This window comes from Panthera pardus, unplaced genomic scaffold (assembly GCF_024362965.1).
Source record: "Panthera pardus isolate Hobbes unplaced genomic scaffold, ASM2436296v1 HiC_scaffold_9, whole genome shotgun sequence".
Classification (NCBI taxonomy): domain Eukaryota; kingdom Metazoa; phylum Chordata; class Mammalia; order Carnivora; family Felidae; genus Panthera; species Panthera pardus.
Genome location: NW_026527024.1, coordinates 6901371 through 6921789, shown reverse-complemented (window position 1 = coordinate 6921789; position 20419 = coordinate 6901371). Strand labels below are relative to the sequence as shown.

General features: G+C 58.5%; 1 protein-coding gene across 4 annotated transcripts in view; it reads left to right on the top strand.

Annotated features, from left to right (window-relative positions):
- The window catches only part of PTPRN2 (protein tyrosine phosphatase receptor type N2), an 814681-nt gene that overhangs the window by 766413 nt on the left and 27849 nt on the right, over window positions 1–20419 (top strand). For all 4 annotated transcript variants that reach the window (XM_053898672.1, XM_053898673.1, XM_053898671.1 and 1 more), the window contains 2 exons: window positions 6951–7024; window positions 13256–13333. In XM_053898672.1, the coding sequence (XP_053754647.1) occupies window positions 6951–7024; window positions 13256–13333 (152 nt within the window). The remainder of the gene's footprint in view (window positions 1–6950; window positions 7025–13255; window positions 13334–20419) is intronic.

The window sequence follows — 20419 nt, the reverse complement described above, 5'->3', positions numbered from 1 at the left end:
GGGCCATTTGGGCGTTCCTCCCTGCGGTGCTTTTGCTCTAAATCTCCGTTACCTGCGTGAACGTGTACCCTGCCGAGCTCTCTTCGCTTTTCCAGAAGCATCCTACTGGCAAGGCCTGGGGTAGTAATGTTGTCTCAGACAGAACTACAGAGGGCCCCCGGGGTCACTGTGTCTGCCTGGGTGCCCTTCAGATGTTGCCACTGTTACTGGAAGACTTGAAAAGAGAGCTGGTCTCCAGTCTCCCCATTGTTCTCTGGGGCAGCTGTGTTCTCATAAGAACACAACCTGATCTCCTGTGCTGAGCGTGTGTGATTGCCACGGAGGAGGTGTGCGTGCCTGGGGACCGGTGAGCGAGCCAGAGCAGGACAGAGCCCCGCCTCCGGGTGTGGCGTCGGGGACAGCACCGAATGACAGGAGTTAATACTCAGTCCCGGAGACGAGATGTCAGAGCCCCGGGCGTGGGCAGGGCTGGCTCCGTCCAGGCTCTCTGCGGGCCGCAGCCGGCTGTCTGTGCCCTCGCTGCCCACATGTCATCACCTTTCTGCGTCTGCCCCTGTGTCCCAAGTCCCCCTTCCCACAAGGACACCAGACATCTCCACCTGGGGCGCGTCTGTGGTACCGGGGGTTCGGGAGGCCGACATATCTTGTGTCGTGGAGACAAGCGTTACTCAGCTCAACTTTTGGCCCCACGTGCCTCCAGAGCCCTGGGGGGGCTGGGTGGGCAATGCCAGGACGCAGACACCGGCAACACCAGCATCCGTGCCCAGAGCGCGCCTTTCCCGGGCAGGCGCACAGCGGTGGGCGAGGCCCGCACGCATCTGGAACTCTCTCCGGCGTGGGTGTCCCGCTGTGGTCCGGGCCTTTGTGACCCACTGCGCTGTCATTCACACACAGAGCAGGCTGGCAGTCCTATTTGGGATTTCTTGTTGAGACATCTGCAGAGAGGCTGGTGAAACTATTGAAGCAGCTAGAAAGCAGACCAGCCCCCGTGACCAGGGACTGCCGGCCGCCGTGTGACTCGAGACCTGTTTCTGAGTCGGGGACGGGAAGTCGACGTGAGCCTCTGTGGCGCGTGACGGCCGGGGCACCGGACCGGCCTCATTCTCTCACCACCTCCGGGCGCGGGAGGGTGCTGTGAATCTGGGACCTCCCCACCCGGGCCACCCAAACGCGCTGTGTGCTCATCCAAGGAGCCTCTGGGTGGAGCTTTTTCATCTGGGATGTTCGGTGATGTTTATAGGTTGAACTAAGAGTTTTCAGCAAGCTCAACTAAGAGCAGAAGACCTGCTTACTTAGGAAGGGAAGCCCCGGACAGAAGCTTGAGCCAACCTCTCTAGAGAGGACTTACCACTCCAGAGCAAGTATGTTTCACGATCACGCTGTGGTCATCCGGTTCCTAGATCTGCAAAGAAACACGCAGGCAGTCTCAAAACAAACAGAATACAGAAATTTATTGCCTCGCTCAACTATGACAAGTCCTAACAGAAAGACGTTACCGTGTGTGATTGGTGACAATCGTTAGACCAGCTTTGACAGCTGGTAGACCTACGGCAGCGGAGAGCTTCGGGCCGCGTGCACTAAACCCTCTGTGGACCCACGAAACCGGAGAAGATGCCGGTGGTTGCTGATGCCGTCGCTTCTCCGGGCGCACCGGTCTCCACTCAGGTCTCAGAGCCCCGACCCTCCAGCACAGAACGCTGGCGGGTCACCGCACACGCCCCGCGTCCCCACTGGCCACGCCGTCAAAGTAAAGGAAACGGTGTAACGGAAAGACGCCGCCGGAAAGCCCCATGAGGACACTGGCCGACTGCTTGGGTGACGAAAATTCCCTTGTGCGAGGCCAGTGTGCACCAGCGACCCCCCCACACACACGCGACATCAGGGAATTCATCCGCTCCTGGCGGGAAGATTATTGACTCACACACGTCAGTTCACTTGGCGTGAATGACGTAACCAAGGCGCCTAGGAAAACACTATCCTCAGTGTTGCAGGACGGGTTAGAGGCACAGGAAGCCTCCACGCACCTTCCTTCGATGGGTTCACGGGGACGTGTTTGGATGATGCCACGTGCTAGCTGATGGCTCGGCCGAAGCCCTCCCAAAGTGCCCCGGGCTGCCTTCAAGTGCTCTTTGCCCTGCCAGCAATCAAGAAGACCTTCTAGAACTTGTTTCTTCCGGCGTCCGTGGAAATCCTTTTGTATCCACTGACAACACGGTGCACCGTAAATAACTCTTGCCAAGTTAACTGACCTTTCATCAGTTAGGTCTGTGTCCATCCGTCCGCCTGTGGCCTTGGACTTGCGCCTCCGCCCCTTGCCGTGCACGAGGCGCTCCAGCCGGTGCTTACGTGTGCGTTCATCACGACGACCCTGTAAGAGCCCCAGCCCACGTTTTGGATGACAGATCTGGCCTTTAAAATACTGAATAATTTACCCAAATGTCACCTGGCTAGCAGGTGGCAGGGCCGGGACTCAAGCCCTGGGCTCTTAGCCGCTGGCCGTGTGGCCTTTGCCAAGGCAACCATCGCATCTTCCTGGGCCTTGGCTTCTTCCATCTAAAATGGGGGCGTAGCCCCTGTTCTACGTAGGGCACAGTTCCAGGAAGAAGAAAGGTAGCATCTGTGGAACTGCTTTTAGAAGAGACAGAATATTGGAGAAGCTCGGGACAAGGAGTTGGGAAAAGCAGCGTGTGCCACACGCCTCCCGACTTCCATCTGCGGGGCGATTTTCTCCTTCCCTCCTTGATAAGACTTACCGTTGTGGGTCTTGTAAGGGAAAACGGCTGTGTCTTAGGGCCAGAGACAGAGCGGAAGGCACCGAGTTTCCCCTTTCTGGCTTCCGGGTGAGCTCTCTAACCCTAAAGAACACGCCCCCTTCTCAGCCAAAGTGTAAGCACCCAGGTGGCTGTAGAACTTTGCTCCGTGGTTGTGACCGCTGTGTCGTGTTTGCTCCCGGGGCGGGAGCCTGTGCTCGCACACCCTCCCGAGGAACCATACTCAGTCCGCGGGGTGTGGGCCGGGGACACGAGGGTGTGCTCCTGAGCGCGCCGCCCCCCTGCCCCGCCGGCCTCACCTCCAACTTGCTGGCTGAGCTTGAGTGAATCTCAGCCCTTGCCCTTACAAAGAGTGGAGGCAGCCACTCCCAACTGATGCCAGCTCATCGTCTCCCCTAGCGGCCCTTTTAGAAAGATGAACAGGGAAAGTGAACCACAAAAGAGTTGGCATTCACCCAAGCAATCGAAACACCCCCGGCTCGTCCCCGCTGCATGACCGTACCTCCACGGCGCCCTGCCTGGCGCTCTGGTCCTTCCCGGGTGGCTCAGATGTCCCACATGGAGGTTCAGACGGCCCAGTGTTAAAAACAAAGCAAGTTCACCGTTCACTTTGAAATCGCCGTGTCACCGCAAACTCAGTTACGTGATCGTAAAGTGACACGGCTTGGGAGCTTCTGGAGCCCTTGTCCCGACCTCAGCGGTGCCTGTAAAAGGGTGGCCTGCGGGAAGTGACGCGGCTGACGCGGTGCTTCGCAGACAGTGTGACGGCAGGGCTGGCCTCACAGCCGGGCTTGGGCTCAGCGGCTCCAAGCAGCTTGTCCCCTTATCCTTCAGAGCAGCCGGCTCCTAGATTGTGTCTGTATTTCGCCGAGACTCCCGAACCTGTGAAGCGTCTTCTCCATTTCCTGACTAGAAGACTCAGCTGGCGTGCGTTCACCGAGCTGCTTGCTCGCAGGACAGGGCAGCGCTGTCGCCTTGGAGGTGAAGGGCACCCGGCAGCCCTCAGGCCCGCGCCTGTCTGGCCGGGCCACGTTTGGGACCCTCACAGCACGCCCTCTGAAGCCAGAGATACACGGTCCGGCTCTTGCCCCCTGTACCCCTCCCCTCCCTCTCGCCGTGACCCTGCTCTTTGTGAAAGGTTCTCAGGCAGGAGGGGTCCTCACTGCCACTATCGGCAGTGTCTGAACTTGGCTGTGTTGAGACGATTTCTCCTAGGGCGGGGCTCCTGGGAGGCCCTCTGGAACCCTCCGCAAGCAGCTCGAAGCTCTGCTTCTGTATTCCAGAACTGTACGTAGGCTGCAACAATAGACTAGGTGCAGCCTTCAGAAAAGCTGCCTGCTTCTGAACGACACATCGCCGTCTCCAGCTTGATGCATCCAGGAAGAGCCCCGCAGTGAAACTGGGCTTTTTGCACTTGGTTTGGGGGTCACTGTAACCAAGTCTGAGTTTGTTCCACTTGCTGTGTGACAGGCCGGTAAGTCAAGAGGCCAGGGTTGGGGTGAGGAAAGTGACCCTGCCCGGGAAGCCAGCAGACCAAGATGGCAGACCGTCATCCCGGAGAACCATCTTGCCTCGGCACAAATGCAGGCTTCCTTTGTGTCGAGAGAAGGGGCGGCAGGAGGGGCTGGAGTCCAAAGGCGGCCGATGACCGCAAACGCCCGGGAGCCGGAAGGGGTCTGAGAGGGACCGTGAAACTCCTTTGTCCTTGGTCACTCGATCTTTGCCGATAGGAATCCTGTCACCATGGTCCCATAAGTCTCGGGCACAGCGACGTTATTTCTATACGTACTTCCGTGCCTGCTCGGGAACGTGGGGTTCCGGTCGGGCGGTTTTGTACGAGTCTCGGCCGTCGGCGACGTTCCCTCAACAACCAGCACGCTCACGCGCAGGGCTGAGCGCGGGTTTCCAGGCCCCGGGTCACGGCGGCCAAGGAAATGGAGCAACGTGGAGTGAGACGCGCCAGGTTTTCCCAGCGCGGTGGTGTCTGCAATGTGGTACGATGACACAGGTCGCCAGCTTTTCTGGTCACTTGTTCAGTGTCCTGCCAGTGCCAGTTGTCAGTCTCTCAAGAATAAATCTGTGCAGGAACCCAAAGCCACCGAGCACGGGGGGCTTTTGTATTATTTCTCACGCCCCAGGGGGACGTCTCCGCGGCTACCGTCACGAGTGCCTCCGCAGCGTTTCCACAACCTTTGGGTGCGGAGGGCCTCCAGGCAAACCGTGCAACGTCCGGGCTCGTCCGCAACTCTGGATGTTTCTCATCTGTCTCGTCTCCACTGCAAAAGAGCTCACGTCGATACCTCGGTAGGACCGGTGGGATGCCATCCGGTCCCGTAGACCCACCAAGTTTCCCAGGCCCCAGAGTTGTCGTTAAAAGAAATGAAGTAAAACGTCCCGGAGACGTGAAACTGAAGCAGAGTCCCCGCGCTTTCCCTCCCCCACTGCCCAAGCTGCTTTCAAGGCCGGGAGCCTGGACCTGGAGACGCCGCTGAAATTCAGGACCGGGGTGAACCACTCACCACCCCCCAAATCCCTGGCTTCCTAGGCTCCGGCCGGGTTGTCTCTGTTTTCTCAGAAGAAAAGAAGTCGGGGTTGTGCACGACACCCGAAGCCATTCACTGGGGCAGAGATGGCGAGTGGAGCACACCGCCATTCTCGGCGGCCTGCAGTTCTCAGCTGCTCCTCGCAGAGGACGGACAAGGTGGCCGCGCGCCCGGGGACGGAGGGAGGAAGGAGGGACCCTCGTGGGCGTCCCTCCCTGAGCCTGCTCCCCGCCGGGGAGTGGCCTCGCCCCGCTCCCTGTGCCGCCTCCTCCACACCCGACCGAGGGTGCAGCTTTGAAAGTTCCTGAAAACGGGCAAAGAGGGGCGTCACCATACACAGGAAGGTGGTTATTCCAGAACCAGAATTAAGAATCATTCGCGTGCCAGGGGCGCCTGGGCGGCGCAGTCGGTTAAGCGTCCGACTCTTGATTTTGGCTGAGGTCATGATCTCCCAGTTCACGGGATCGAGCCCCACGTCGGGCTCTGTGCTGGCGGCATGAACCTGCCTGTGGTCCGCTCTCTCCCTCTCTCTCCGTCCCTCCCCCTCTCGTGCTTTCTCTCTCAAATGAACTTTTTTAAAAAAGAGTAATTCAGGGGCACGTGGGTGGCTCAGTGGGTTAAGCATCTGACTTCAGCTCAGATCACAATCTTGCGGTTTGGGAGTTCGAGCCCCACGTCGGGCTCTATGCTGACAGCTCGGAGCCTGGAGCCTTCTTCGAATTCTGTGTCTCCCTCTCTCTCTGCCCCTTCCCTGCTCATGCTCTCTCAACAATAAATAGACGTTAAAAAAATTAAAAAAAAAAAAGAATGATTCGTGTATCAAACACACTAAGCTCTGACAATCACATGTCCCTAATCCCCACTGATATGTCTGGTTGCAAAATCAGGTTGCTGTGCATGTTTAAGGCACTTGGCTGTGTCGTCAGGGGACCCCCGCTTGCACAAATCTCTGTTTCTTCTGTAACTGTTTGCTTTTTCTCCCATTCTCCCTTTAAAACGAAATTCCTGTCATCCCAGGATTTAGCCGTTCCCAGATCACAGAATTTTATATACAGAACAGTTGCCTAATATCTCAATATTCATGTTGATATGTGTTTCCTGTATGTGGCCAAATATGTCTCCTACTTAAAGGGAAACCCGTAGGGGCACCTGGGTGGCTCAGTTGGCTAGGCGTCCAATTTCGTCTCGGGTCATGATCTCGTGGCTTCGTGGATCGAGCCCCACGTCGGGCTCTGGGCTGACAGCACGGACCCTGCTTGGGTCTCTCTCCCTCTCTCTCTGCCCCTCCCCTGCTTGCGCTGTCTCTTTCTCTCCCAAAATAAATAAACTTTTAAAAATTTAAAGAATAATAATAAAGGGAGGCCTTAACTATAATCTTGCAGAGGAACACTAATCCTGGGATTTGAATCTGTGTAAGAAAAACACGAAAATATCTAAATTCTACCGGGTGAAACCTAGAATCAGGTGCCCACACACCCTTCTCCTGGAGAAGGAAGTGATGGTAAGTGGCCTAAGCAGAGCCCCAGGAGGGGACGTCACCTGCACGGGCACCCGGTGCCGCTGTTTCCTCGCACAGCCCCTTACAGACACAGGCCCGCGTGCACATCTAACGTTATGCCTTTGGTCTTGTTTGCAGACGATCACTCCAGGGTCCTGCTGAGATCGGAGAACAGCCACAGCAGGTCGGACTACATCAACGCCAGCCCCATCGTGAGTACCTCCCGACGTGCGCCCCCACCCCCGGTCACGAGCGGATACGGCCTCAGCCGGCCGGTCAACTAGTCTCCGCCGGGTACTAGCCAACTAGGTACTTAGTCTCCACCGGATGACTGGTGAACCAGGTGACTCATCACCAGCCGGCCTGGGCTGGGTCCTCGCCGGGAGAGAGCGGTCCTGGTCCACTGGCTTACTGACGAGAAGCATGAATTTCAGGAAAGTCTACAGTCGGTTGTGCCCCTCTCTCCCAGACTCACTTGTTCCCTGTTTATTCAGGGGGAATGGACAACATTAGACCCACCGGCCCCTTGATAAAATGACGGAGGGCGCCGGGCAGGTGTGTGCGCAGGCTGGTCTCCGTGGGTGTTTCCAGGGTGGATGTACCCCTGAGGATGGGGAGTGAGTGGGGGGCTGTGCCTCCGCGGGCCGCGCTCTCTGCCTCTGAGACCACAGAAGCCCCTGGGGGAGACCCCGACAGGCAGGCTCTCCGGCTCAGGGAGAGTCCCTGGAAACCCACACCTGGTGTGGGCCTCTCCCGTCACAGACGCTGTGGGAGCATTGGGGGGGGGGGGGGGGGGCGAGCAAGGACGGACTAATCGATGCTCAGCCTGGCTTTTCAAAACGAAGTTGGAACGATTCCAAGTGGGAAGAAAGTAAAATGAGGGTCCACGGAATGGATGTGCTAAAGCACGTGGTTGATGGCGGAGAGTTTGGGAGCCGGTGGGGATTTATGGGGGAGGCTGGTTGTGGTCCCCCCTCAGCAGCCCCGTAAACTGTGCAGGGAAGCTTCAGGACGTCACAGCGCCATCAGATGCGCGTTCAGGCAGACACAGCGCTCGTGGGATTCCGGCTCAGAGCGCGCCGGTGACACGTGGATGGCTCCGTGAAACCCCGGGTTGTCCCTGGATTCGTCCTGACAACCCCTCCCAGCCCCCAGGAGCAGGCTTTACATGAGAACATCTGCCGTGTGATCGCAAGCCGCGGCCGTGGACGGTGGACCGTTCTCGTGGCTGCCGGCTCCATGTATCTCAGGAAGCCTGTTGTGGGAGTCCGGTACGCCCCGGTCAGACCCCATCGGCGGCCCTCTCGGCCCACAGCGGGAGCAGTGCGTTACACGCTTGCCGCGAGGAAGTGGGTTAAGAGCTGGTCTGCTGCTCTGTCTACACCCCCTGAGCCCAGACCTCAGCTCCTGCAGTTATTTATGGGAAGGACCCTCGTTACTTCGGCACAGGTGGCCCTCAAGGGTCGGTTCCCTCCGTGTCCCGAAGGTTCTCATTCGGAGCCATTCGGTCTCTCTCAGTAAGTGCCCTGTGCCGTGCCCGGTGCTTTTGTGTCGTTTCGGATTCCGAAATCAAGCCAGAGCCCCATCGGTTTCCAGTCTCTCGTTCTGTAGACAGAGAATCGTTTCTGGTGAGGTTGGGGACTCTAAGTGCCTGGACGTGGTGCCCTCGCGGGGGCCCGTGGTGACGGCGGCTCAGATCCGCCTGGAGAGCCGCGTCCTCCTGATGGGCTCCGTGTCCCGGGCGCAAACCACGTCACGGGGCCAGGAAGAGAAATAACACAATTCTTTTCAGGTCCGAACGATGCGAGTCCAGAGTTGGGGCGTGCCCAGCTCCCCCCACTTCGACGGGTTCCAGCTTCCCGATGTGTGCGTACTTGAAGCCGAAGCGGGTTGCGGGAACCCGCTGCCCCCTGGACACCTGCAGCAGCGCTCCCGCGTTCCGGCCTCCCCGGGCCTACCGGGCAGGGGCCTGGTCCGAAGGCGACGCCCGAGAGAGAGGGATTTAAGGCCTCGTTTATGTTTCCCTTTTATCTCGTGCCACAATTCTTTCTCTTTTTTTAACTCGGGCTCTAAGAAAGAAGCACGGAACCTCTTCTTCCTGAAGTAGCCGGAGGACGGTGACAGTGAGCTTCCGAGCGGCGGTTGGATGCAAAGCTAACAGTCCCAGCCCCAGAAGACCCTGGCCGTGCAGAAGAGAAGTAGCAGAATTGCATCTGTCACGTCTGTACTTGGCCTCGTCAAATGCCAGGAAGTCCTCGGCTCGTAAATAACGCGCAGTCTTCGCTTTGAGATCAGAGGTCAGGAAAGTAAACGGGAACCCTGTTTTCCTGCTCAGCACGGCGGAGGGACGCCCACCAGCCCCGCCTGAGAGCGCAGCGTGGCTGCGCCTGGGACGCGGACTGACTCGGGGCAGTAACGCCCGTTTGCTCGAAACTGCACGCAAACTTCTTTACGGGAACGGGTCTGCAATTTCCCAAACGTGAAGCTAAACTTGCTTTCATTCCACTCTTTATCGAGGGAGAAAAACCCTGTTCAAGTTTTAATTCAGAATGCACTGAACGAATACAGGTACGCACGGACGCCTCGGGAAAGGAGGGCTGGTCAGATGTCCTGAGTATCATGAGAAATCGGCAAAATGTGGGAGCCAGCTGTCTGGTTCTCAGAAAATACCCACGACCAAACACCCATGTGTGTCTATTGTAGCCTATAATTTACTTAAATCTCAACTCAGACAAATAAAATACGAAAATAACTTCAGCTCCTAAGTCAGCGTCCCTCACATCAATTTCCGAAGCTACTGTTTCTCGGTAAATTCTCCCATGAACACTTAGTGTCGGGAAAAGCGGCTCAAAAACTCAGGTTTGATATCTGCTTGTTTCTAAGAAAACGTTCTGTGAAGTTTGCTCGAAGTGTCAGAACAGATGCAGGGGCAGGTGGGTAGGCATTCAGAAAGAAAACACGCGTGCGTACGCTCTGAGATCTCAGAGTAGGGTCACGGCCCCGCACCCCTCCCGGGTCGTGGGGTCAGGGTGAAGGCAAGGCCCCGTGGGCGCAGGAGCAGGGCTGGCGCCCCCCTCCCCCCCGCCCCGAAAGACACATCGGCGTGCAGACGGCCGGTTCCTTCCCCGGTGCTCTTGGAGGCTTCAGGACGTGGGCCCCTGGTCTTGACGGGCTGAATGCTTGGGTTTAAAAATCTGTTCTGCTTGCACTGCTGGAGGAATTATTGCTGAGTTTTTAACACACGTTCGAGTTTTGGAAACGACTCACACCTACTTGAAAACTGCCATTCCGCGGCTTCTGGCAGGTGGCGAGGTGTGTTTTCTGGTACGTCGTACCTGTGCATATAGAAATTCATAGCGATACACCCTTCCGGCTCCCCGCCTCCTTTGGTGTCTTCGTAAGAATCAGCCAGCCACGTGGATAAGGGATTCAACACAAACAAACGGTTTTCCTCTCTCTGGGGAAAAAAACAGACAGGAAAAGCAAAATCGTGCTGTTGATTATACTTGGGACCTGGCACCCTGTGGCCCTCACTTAACATGCAGTCACTTGGCGTTAAGTCGCGTTTGATTGGACGCTTCTGTCAGGCGGTCCACGAAGGAAAAGGCCACCCGGGGGCGTGGGGCGTACACGCACGGGCTCTCGCTGATAGTCTCAGGTGGCCGCCAGGACACCCACACAGGCAAGCACGTGGAATCCCGGAAGGAACGGGCACGTGGAGGCCCTGGCACAGACGGCCCCCCACCCCCACCCCCACCCCCATTCCCCAGACGCCGGGACAGAGGCCAAGAGACGGGAGCTGACTCTCCACGGTCCCGGAGCTCGTGTTGGTGAACATCACAGACGTACAAGGAAACAGTACACGACAAAAGAAAGGAGGATAACGAGAGAGGATGGGGAGGAGACACAGCACAGACCGTAGGAAGCAGCAGGCACCACGTTCACTCGCGCGCTGGAAACGGTAGCGGAAGACACACGTCCACGTCCACGTGTTGGGGTCGCGGCCCGAGTTCCTGATGGAAAAGGCAGTGTTAGTAGAAACTTACTTGATTGCCTCTGCTCACACTTAACCTGCCTTGGAAATCTTAAATATAAAGCTTCTGTTCACTTGGTGAAATATTTGCTTTGCGTTCCTCAGTTAAAGACCGCCCACGACCATCAGGCTTTCTGTCGCCCGGTATTTGCCACGCGCACAACATGCGCGACGTGCTTCTGCCCAGAAACATTTTCCGTTCAACAGAATGTGCACGGGATGAAGTCACTGTAATCGTCTTTGAGTCATTGTTGCGCTGATGACACATGTCGCCGCTCTGGGATCATTATGCTATTTACTGCCTCCCGAGTGGCGGCCACGTGACCGCCTCCACGGCCCGAGCCGCGTCGTTCCTTGTCTGGGCGCCTGAGCGTTGGGGTGGACCACGGAGACCTGCCGCGGTAGGATGCCTCATTTACGCTGCTGAAGCCCTGCTCAGGTTTTTACTCCTCGTCACAAATCTCTCAGTTTGAAAGCAGCTAAGCCGCTAGTTTGAACATAGTAACGATTTTTAAATGAGACGCTTTCTAAATTGCTGTGGGCAAAAAAGCACATTTGAAAAGGAGGTGGGTTTTACTTTTCTTGCAGAATCGTTTGCTGGGAAGGGAGGCGGGTTTTGTAAATAGCTGTCACCCTCACGAGTGCATATTTTGAAAAAATCAAAACTCCTTATTTCTGCTAAGCCTTTCCACTGAAACGTTTTCATTGGGGCTTGCAGAGAGAGTAACGTAATTTACCTGTATTGTGTGTGTCGTGGCGAATTTGAAAACAAGGTCCGGCTGTGACTGGGAATCACTCAACTGGAGGCAGAGAAAGACTTTCCTGCTCCCCAACCCCAGCCAGCGTCCCACTGTTGTCATGTGGGAATGACTCACGCCCCCCCCCTTCCACGGCGCGCGTAATTATTCGGTGCGCGTGCGCTCTCTCGTGCCGTCATCCCTGACGGCCGTCATCCCTGAAGGGCTGGAGGTGCGGATTCCCCGGGCCGGGGTTCCAGGGACCGCGCCTCCCGCGGGCTGCTCTCCGAGCCCGGCACAGGGCCGTGTCTCAAGGTGGCTCTGGCCTGCACGCTGACGTCCTCGCGTGTTGCCACAGACGACGTGGGTTGAAACTTCCTCCTTTCTCGCTGTATTGGGAAACGTATCCTTAATAACTGTCTTCGACTGCAGAGAATTTCAAATCCATGATCAAACCCTGGCATCACAAGAGTAAACTCTAGTGCCTGATGGGAAAGAATCAGGCACTGAGCGTGTCTGGAGGTGAACTGCCAGCACGAGGCCCGTCCGGGCCTCGGGGGGTGGGGGGGTCTCCCAGGTTCCTTCTGGAGCGCGTGGCGGGCAGGGCAGTCCTTGGGGACACGACGCTGATGCCCCCGTGCTCTGGGGCCGGGCGCGACCCCAAGGGGAAAGGGCCGTCCGCACAACAGCCCTCCGCCAGGCTTTGTTCCTCGACCCTTTGCCCCTTCTTTTCTTCTGCTCAGTCTTTGAATTAAATGTTGTAATTAAGGTACTTTGAGCCAGACTCCCTCTGTTGAGGCCAGCAGGCTGCACTCGGACGAATCCGCCGGCCAGAAGACCCACAACCGCATTCTGCTGTTTGTTGGTTTTCAGCCCCTTGCCTGGCACAGTAGGAATAGAGTCGGAAATGCGCGGCTGGAAGGCTGGGCCGCGTGTCCCGGGGCGGGTCTGCACGCGGTGCTCGCAGACCCCCCGGACGACTCGGTGTGCCGGAGCCCTTTCGGGGCCACAAAAACGAGCTCCCCACGAGAGGAGCCGACTCTTCCTGGGGGGCAAGGTGCACCTGTTCGTGAGTTCTTGCCGGACCCGGGGGGGGGGAGGTGGTTCGCGGGCTCCCCGCCCCCCCCGAGCCTGGGCCTCCCCACTCCCCGCCCCGCACCTGTGGCTGTCACAGAGGGCATGCCGTGAGCCCTGCACGTGGCCTACGGTGGGCGTGCAGGCTGCTCCCGCTGGCCGGTGGCCAGGGTGGAAGCCGCTCGGGCGACACGTGGCTGAGCTGCTCTGCAACGGTGGCATCCGTGGAGACGCTGCGGTGGTGACACCCCCCGCTGTGCGCCGACCGCTGGCCTCGGGCCTCTCCGGTCCGCCGTCCTCGTTCGGGCTCGTGCTGCTCTCCCATTACCTGCGTATCAGGCGTACGGAAGGCATCCCCACGCCATCCCCAGGCTCCGAGCACGGGCCGCAAGGGCTCCCCCTAAACGCCAAGCGCTGGGGCATCCCGGGGGACCCAAGGAAGACCAGCCTGCTTCTCTCGCCTCCGCACACGCCGTGTGTCGATGCGGCACTGGGCGCGGGACGGGCCGCCTTCACCTCCTCCGTAGCCGGTGCTTTACTTCCTGGGTTCTTTGCTAGCTTGGTAGCTAACCTTTGTTACTGTAATCCTATCTCTGCAGATGGACCATGACCCCAGGAACCCTGCCTACATCGCCACCCAGGGACCCCTGCCCGCCACCGTGGCCGACTTCTGGCAGGTGAGTCTCGTTTAATTAAGACTTCCTTCTGAAAACCAGATCTTACGTGTTGATGGCGCGCGATGCCCCGGATCCCACGAAGCACATTTAAACGTGTTTAGAGGCGTTCATCAAGTGTTACCTGCTTTCAGAATTTAAATGAGTCTTTTAATGTTTTATTATCGGTCTTCTGTTTTCAAAACTCGAGGATACAAAATTCCCTTTGAGGGACTGAATGCTTTAAAGACCCTTATTTTGTTAACCCCCGTACAGTTGTATCTTATGAAACATGAGGAAATGGAATTAGTAAGCGTTTAAATTGTCGTAAGGTGTTCAATGTGTCTTCATCTATTGTTCTCCTCTGATGAGAGTAGAAAATGGTGTTCAAATCATAGTTCCTCTCCCTCGTAGATTCTCTTTAATGCATTCGAAAGGCCTGGCTGGTCTGTCTTCTTCCGCACGTCCCTGACACCCAGCCAGGCCCAGGCGCTGAGAACCGCTGAGAGCTCGAGCCAGTGAGAGCAGGACCCGAGAGCCGGCGTCCTCCCCGGGCACCGGCCGGGCCACAGGGCTCCCGTCCGGCGGAGGACGCGGTCGGGACGGCGGTTCCGCCAGCGCTGTGGCACGTACGTGGACGCAGCAGCTCGTAGGCCCAGGGCGGCAAGCCGTCCCCCCACAGCAGCATGGTGACGCACGAAGACTGGGCTGTTTCGGATCCCGGCGGTGACAGCAGCTCCTGAGGGCAAACGCATCACCGGGCTAAGGGTCACTCAGCTGACCCGTGCCGCACGTGTCCTCTGCTCCTTGGAGGCTCCCGCTCCAGCCCTACTTGCCCGTCAGCCCTCTCCGGCCTCTCCACCCGGAGGAGGGACCCGTCTCCGCAGCGGCTTTCTGCAAAGTCGGGACGGGTCCAGGGCCCGCAGGGGGCCTGCCGGCGCCCCCTGCCCTGTGAGCGTGTCGCTGCACGGGTACCACGGCCTCCCCGCCCCAGCAAGCGGAAACCCAGATTGGAGCACGTCTGCATGGCCCCTCCCTAGCGACCTTCACGCTACTGGAAAAAATAAAACACACCGGACCTCAGAGTCATGGCGCCCAAACTTGTAACCGCGGCACAGAGCCCTCAAACTGCAGCGTTGGGAGGGGACCGAGGAACCGGTCCCACCACCCACCAGATGCTGGATTTCTCCACGTCACCCCGACAGCGGTCACGCAGCCTGAGCAGGGTGCCTCCCTGCACGGGGAGCTCAGTGCCCGCGGGCCGCCCGGGTCCCGGCACAAGCGCTCAGGCAGGAACTTGGCGCCGGGGCCACGGGGGCCACGTGAGCCCGTGGGTCCCGGCTCTGCTCTTCTGGCGTGGCTGACGCTCCAAGGAGAACCCGCTCGGTGCTGTTCCGCTGCGTGGGGTCCCCGGCTTCTTCCGCTCCGGAGAAAAGGACCTGGAAGGTTCTGAGACTGCCGACGGAATTCCCGTGTCTCTGCAGAAGCTCCACTTTGCCTTAACCGTTCTCCGAAACGTGCGTCTTTCCGTGCGGCATTCAGGGCCCCAGACACAGGCTGTTTCCTTTCTCCCGGCCGTTACCTCACACGTGCGACATAGCTCTTATGAACAGAATCGCCCCCGAGTGCTTGTGGCACTTCACAGCGGGAGTCATTGCTCAAGGCCACCGGCCACCTCCCATGGACCAGGCCGGGTGCTACCAGCCGTGTGCTTGGACACATGAGCTTTGTGGTCCGCAGGACTCAGAGGCTCGTACTTCGCCCGCGGCCACGTGGCGTGGGAGTGGCGCTTCTCACAGAAGGTTGTGGTCGTTGGGGTGACTCGTTCCGTGAGTATCTGCAGCCCCTAAGTTCTCGAGAGCGTGTGGGGGCCCGACACCCAAGAGATACGTTCGTGAGATGGAAGAAAACTTCTCTAAGTGAAGTAACGCCAGGAAACTAAGCATGAGACCACCCGAGACACACGGCAGCCGCCACGGTCGCTCTGTCCGAGGAAACACCAGTGTCCCTCAAAGTGGTACCAGGTCTCCCAGCACAGGCAGGCTTTGTGGCCGACGGGCTCGCCCCTCCGGGAACTGTTGGCCACAACCGCACGTCGAAGCCGCTGACAAATCCTGTCCTGAAGAAGCCGGTTTCGCTCTGTCCCATCCGAATGCCCTTGACCGCGACGCCGTGGTCTTGAGGAAGCAGCAGAGGGAAGGGTGTCGGCACAACTTTTCCGTGGCTGCTCTGGCTGCTGTAACAAAGTGGCACAGAAGCTCCCGAGGCCAGAGGTCCGAATCCGGGCTTGCGCCTCCGCGGCCGGCTTCCAGTCGTGGCACTGCTCGTGGACGCGCCGCTCCCGCCGTGGAGGCTCGCGGGCATACCGCTCGGTGTGGACGGCTGTGGACGCACTGCTCCCGCCTCTGCCTGCATCCGCACGGTGACTGCCCACGGGGTGTCTGTTCTGTGAGCAAACTTCCCTCCTAGGAGGTCGCAGCCGTTAGACTCAGGGTCCATTCTGACCAGTGCGGCCTCCTCTGCAGAGGCCCGGTTTCCAGAGAAGGTCACGTTCACACAGGCTGCAGGTGTGCAGGACCTTTTGGGGACACTGTTCCACCCGTGACAGCGGCTAAGAAAAGAGCATCAATCGAGCACCTGGTACCGAGCTGCTGTGACAGACCCGCGGCCACCGAGGGAATCCAGAGAGAGGCCGCCGGGCGGGTGGGGCAGAGGAGGAGGGTGGGCGGGAAGGGCAGTGAGGGCCAGGGCAGGTCGTCTCATCGGGGGACGAGAGCCAGTCCCAGCACGTCCAGAAACGTGGAGGCTCCTGGTGCGTCTACATTAACGTCCGGGAAGGAGCCAACACCTGGAACGGGCACAGCCTTTGACGGCCCGCAGGCACCCAGCTGCTCTGGTGTGTGTGATCCGTGCCGGGAGGGACGTGGGGTCAGGAGGGCAGGGAAGGAGAAGGCGATGAAGGCCCGTCGTCCACAGGTCCGGCCCCTGAGGTGGGAACGCGTATCCTCACCCGGGAGGACGTCCCCCTACGTGTAACGGGGCCTACACGGCTGCTCTGAGAGAAAGACACACACACACACACACACACGCACACACGCACGTGTGCAAAGGGAACGTTTAAGTCCAAGTTAACGTAAGGAAAGGAGCGGGAAGAGAGAATAACATTAATTGAGGGTTTACTGTATGCTAGACCCTGGGCAGGTGCTTCAGATGTGACTTCAGTCAACGCCCCTATCGACCAAGGACGAACTTGAGCCCCTGGGGTCCCCCTCATGTGAGGTCGGAGAGGGTCAGGTCCAAGGAGGGTGGGCAGCAGGGCAGCGTGAGGGCAGTTGGAGTTTGCTGGGGACAGTTTGGGTTTGGGAAGATGGCCCGTTCTGGGGCCGGTGATGTGACGGCCACACAGGAACGTGAGTGTGCCCAACGCCCCTTAACTGTGCACCTAAAACGTCTACGAAGGTACGTCGTGTGTTGTGTGTATTTGACCACAGAGAAAGTCGTGACCCCCATCCTACCAGAAGGCTGATGTCCGGGGTGGAGGGAAGGGTTCTACATGACCTCCCCAAATCCACACGGCCGGCCGGAGGCCGGGCACGTGTTAACCCAAAGCTGTGAGATTTGGACGCTTCTTACGACCTGCGCTCCTTACAAAGAAGAAGGTGCAGGGGCGGGGAGGGCGTTACTCATCGCGGGTCCATAAATAGAAAAGAAGGGAAAGCAGTCTGACTGTGGAGACTCCGCGTTCACAGAGTAAATGCCCTGCTCGGAGCCGTTGTGTCGCTCTTCCCCAGGCCGAGTCCGCGAAGCTGGTGTTCCTCACACACGTGTAGGCGTGTCCCAGAGCTCGCCGGGCGCGGGGTTTCCCTGCAGGGAAGTCAGCTCCGCACCTGCCGGGGCGGCGACCACCGCGCCAGCCATCTCCAAAGGAGCATCAGGGCAGCTTTCTCGGAGAAGGGACATCTCTGAGACGTGAGCTGGGGAGTCGTGGGCCTGGCCGGGCAGCAGGAGGAAGGATGCCCCCGGGGAATTTGGCCAGTCCTTGTCATCCTGGCCACGGGCGGCTGCTCTCTCTCCGAGGCAGCGTCCCTACTCCGGCTGGCCCCGACGCGGCCCGTCACCGCCACCCTGTCCTCAGGGGAGGAGGCGGCTGCCTGCCATCTCTCGTCTCGTATCTTCGGGGGACACTGGCAGAGCCGCGTGCTGTCCGCGAGGCAGCTTCCACGTGTTCCCCACCCCGGGTGCGGGGTGCCTGGGAGGCGTGGTGGTCGTACGCCAGGAGTTCGGGCACGTGAGGACCGTTTCCAGGTGTGAACGTACTCCAGCATGCGCAAAGCCCCCGGACGCGGGTCGCGGCAGCGCCCCGCCCCAGGAGTCGGGACGGTCCCCGTGGTAGGTGGACTGCTCTCGCTCCCCGTTCACCACGGGGCGGCCCCGCCGAGAGGACGCTCGTGAGTTTCTAGCCGTGCCCGCCCTGCCTGACAAGTGAGCCCCTTCAGAGGGAAGCCGAGGCTGGCGGGACCCGCTCGGGGCAGCGGGAGTTCAGCGGGTGCCCGGTGAGCGTCAACACGCTCGCCGTTACCATTTCAGCAAGAAAAACAGCCTGCGGTCCCGTTGGGTCGTCCGCTCTCTGAAGACTTTCTGCTGTAAAGTCAGCTGGGGAAGCACGCCTTCTCCTTCCCAGAAGCGATGGGCTGGGTTTAAACAGTGTTTTTATCTTTTGGTGTCTCTCGATCACGGTTCTTACGGTGGCCAAGAAAAAACCCTGAGCCAGCTCCGAGAGGGGAGCCAAAGGACGCACACGTTCTCCCTTCCAAGGTCGTTGTGCGCGGGGGCGGGCGGGGGGCAGGACGAGAACACCGGAAGAAGAGTCGGACAAAGCCCGGAGGCTGGATGGGCCGAGGACCGAGTCTGCTGTGTGTCTGCCCTGCTCTCGCGGCCCAGGTCTGGCGGGGGTGAGAGGGCAGGTGGTCCCGTCATTGTTCTGAGAGACAGAGCGCGAGCAGGGGAGGGGCAGAGGGAGAGGGAGAGGGACAGAGAGAATCCCAAGCGGGCTCCGCACCGTCAGCACAGAGCCTGACGTGGGGCTCGATCCCACAAACCGTGAGATCATGACATGAGCCGCTATCGAGAGTCAGCCACTTAACCGACTGAGCCCCCAGGCGCCCCTCAAATATTCAGTCTTGTTGAATTTCCTGCACCTAAACTCATAAACCTTTAAAAATAGAAGAAAACTTTTGTCACGCTGCCGTACTTAAAGTTGGGGTGGAAAGCCCTGCTCTGCAGGGGAGTCCGCGGTTATGCTTGGGGAGCACCGCCACGGAGAGTGCGGGTGTCCTCTTGCCAAGCTTCGAACTCGGGCCTCGGTGAAAAACACACAACGTGAGTTTCTTTCTCAGCTGATATCATGGATCACAGCAGAAAACATGCTCGCTATTGCGCTCGTGTCTTACTGGTTCCCTTGTCCCCTTCCTTCCTCCCTCCCTTCCTGTCTCCTTCCTTCCTTCTTCCTTCCCTCCTTTCTTTTCCTTCCTTCCTCTCTTCCTTCTTCCTTCCCTTCTTTCTTTCCTCCTTCCTTCTTCTTTCTTTCTTTTCCTTCCTTCCTTTTTCCTTCCCTCCTTTCTTTTCCTTCCTTCCTTCTTTCTTCCTTCTTCCTTCCTCCCTTCTTTCTTTCCTCCTTCCTTCCTTCCTTCCTTCCTTCCTTCCTTCCTGTCTACCTTCTCCTCCTCATCTGCCTTCACCCCCCCTTCCCTTCCTCCTCCTCCTCCGGGATGCAAAACTGGATCTGATGCATTGATATGAGGTTCCCATCTTGAAAAGAAAAATGGCCACCGGGTGTTTTTACCTAGGATACAATATGTCAGGTGCATATTTAACCTGAATGGTGAAGCAGGCTGGGGACTGTGAACGGTCCTAAGCGGTGACAGGTCCCTGAGGTGCGGTAACGTCCTATGCGGGCAGATCCCTGTGGCGAATACCGCCACAGGGACTGCTCACAGGTTGGATTAAAACGTCCCATGCGGAGCTCTGGAAACTCCCGAATGACAGGCTCTCACACCCAGCCGCGTCCCATCTGCTGGACGACGAAACAGGCCGCTGCGTCTTCTGAAGAGGGCTCTTTCTTGCCGGGGCAAAACTATTCCGGAGGTGGGGGCTGCTGTGTACAGAAGATCGCGTGGTGGCCATGACTGGTCTGGGCTCAGGACCCACCTTCATGGCCGCCAGGCGCGCTTCCTGCCCACCTGCCCCTGCCGCGTCCCGCGGCCACCGCCGGCACTGCGGGCAGCGTCTCCTTCCGCTACCCCGTCGCTTTATCTCGAAGGCAAGCCCACGCGGACACATTTGTTTACTAAGAAGCAGGTCAGCTGGGGGTGCTGTGAGTCGTGCAGAAGACGTAACGTTACTACCCGTCACCTGCTCAGATCACCGTCTCCAAAGTGCATGCTTCGACACCGAGCCCGGGACTGCAGGGCAGAAGCAGAACTTGAGCCTCAGAGGGCTTAACACCACGTCGCTGAGGCCTGTGTTCTGGGCAGGGGGGTCTCCTCTGCCAGAGGCGTTACGGACACTTGTGGGTTCTTTCTTTTTTGATCTATTTGAGACCACGGCAGAGCTGACGTCCGTGAGCTCACAAGGAGGGAAATGCACGTGCTGTTAAGCCTCAAAAACTGACTCATCGTTTAAAAATGTGAGTCAGCCTCCTTCCTCGTTGCCAGATTTAAGATTACCTCCGTCCCACCCACGAAAGCAAGTACCGCCGAAACGAACCGCGCGGTCAGGATTGCAGGGGTGTGGAGCCCACTCTGGGGAGAGCCGTCTACTTCGTACCAGCTGCTCCGACATGAGTGCAAACGGTCTATAAAAAAATAAAAAATAAAAGAGCTCTTCTGCACGTTAAGCGGGTCCTGGGACAGGCATGGCTTTGACAGCATTCTTCTTTGAGTTACTCTTTTTACAGGAATACTCAAATGACGTCTTTTAAACGTACGTATTGTTTTCCACCAAGCATCCGCTCTAACACATCACCGTCCCAGCCGCTGCGGAGGGTAGGGGCGTCAGGCAGCCCAGCGTCTAGGCTCCTCGCAGATGCCAGTCTGGTGGGAGAAGGACGGG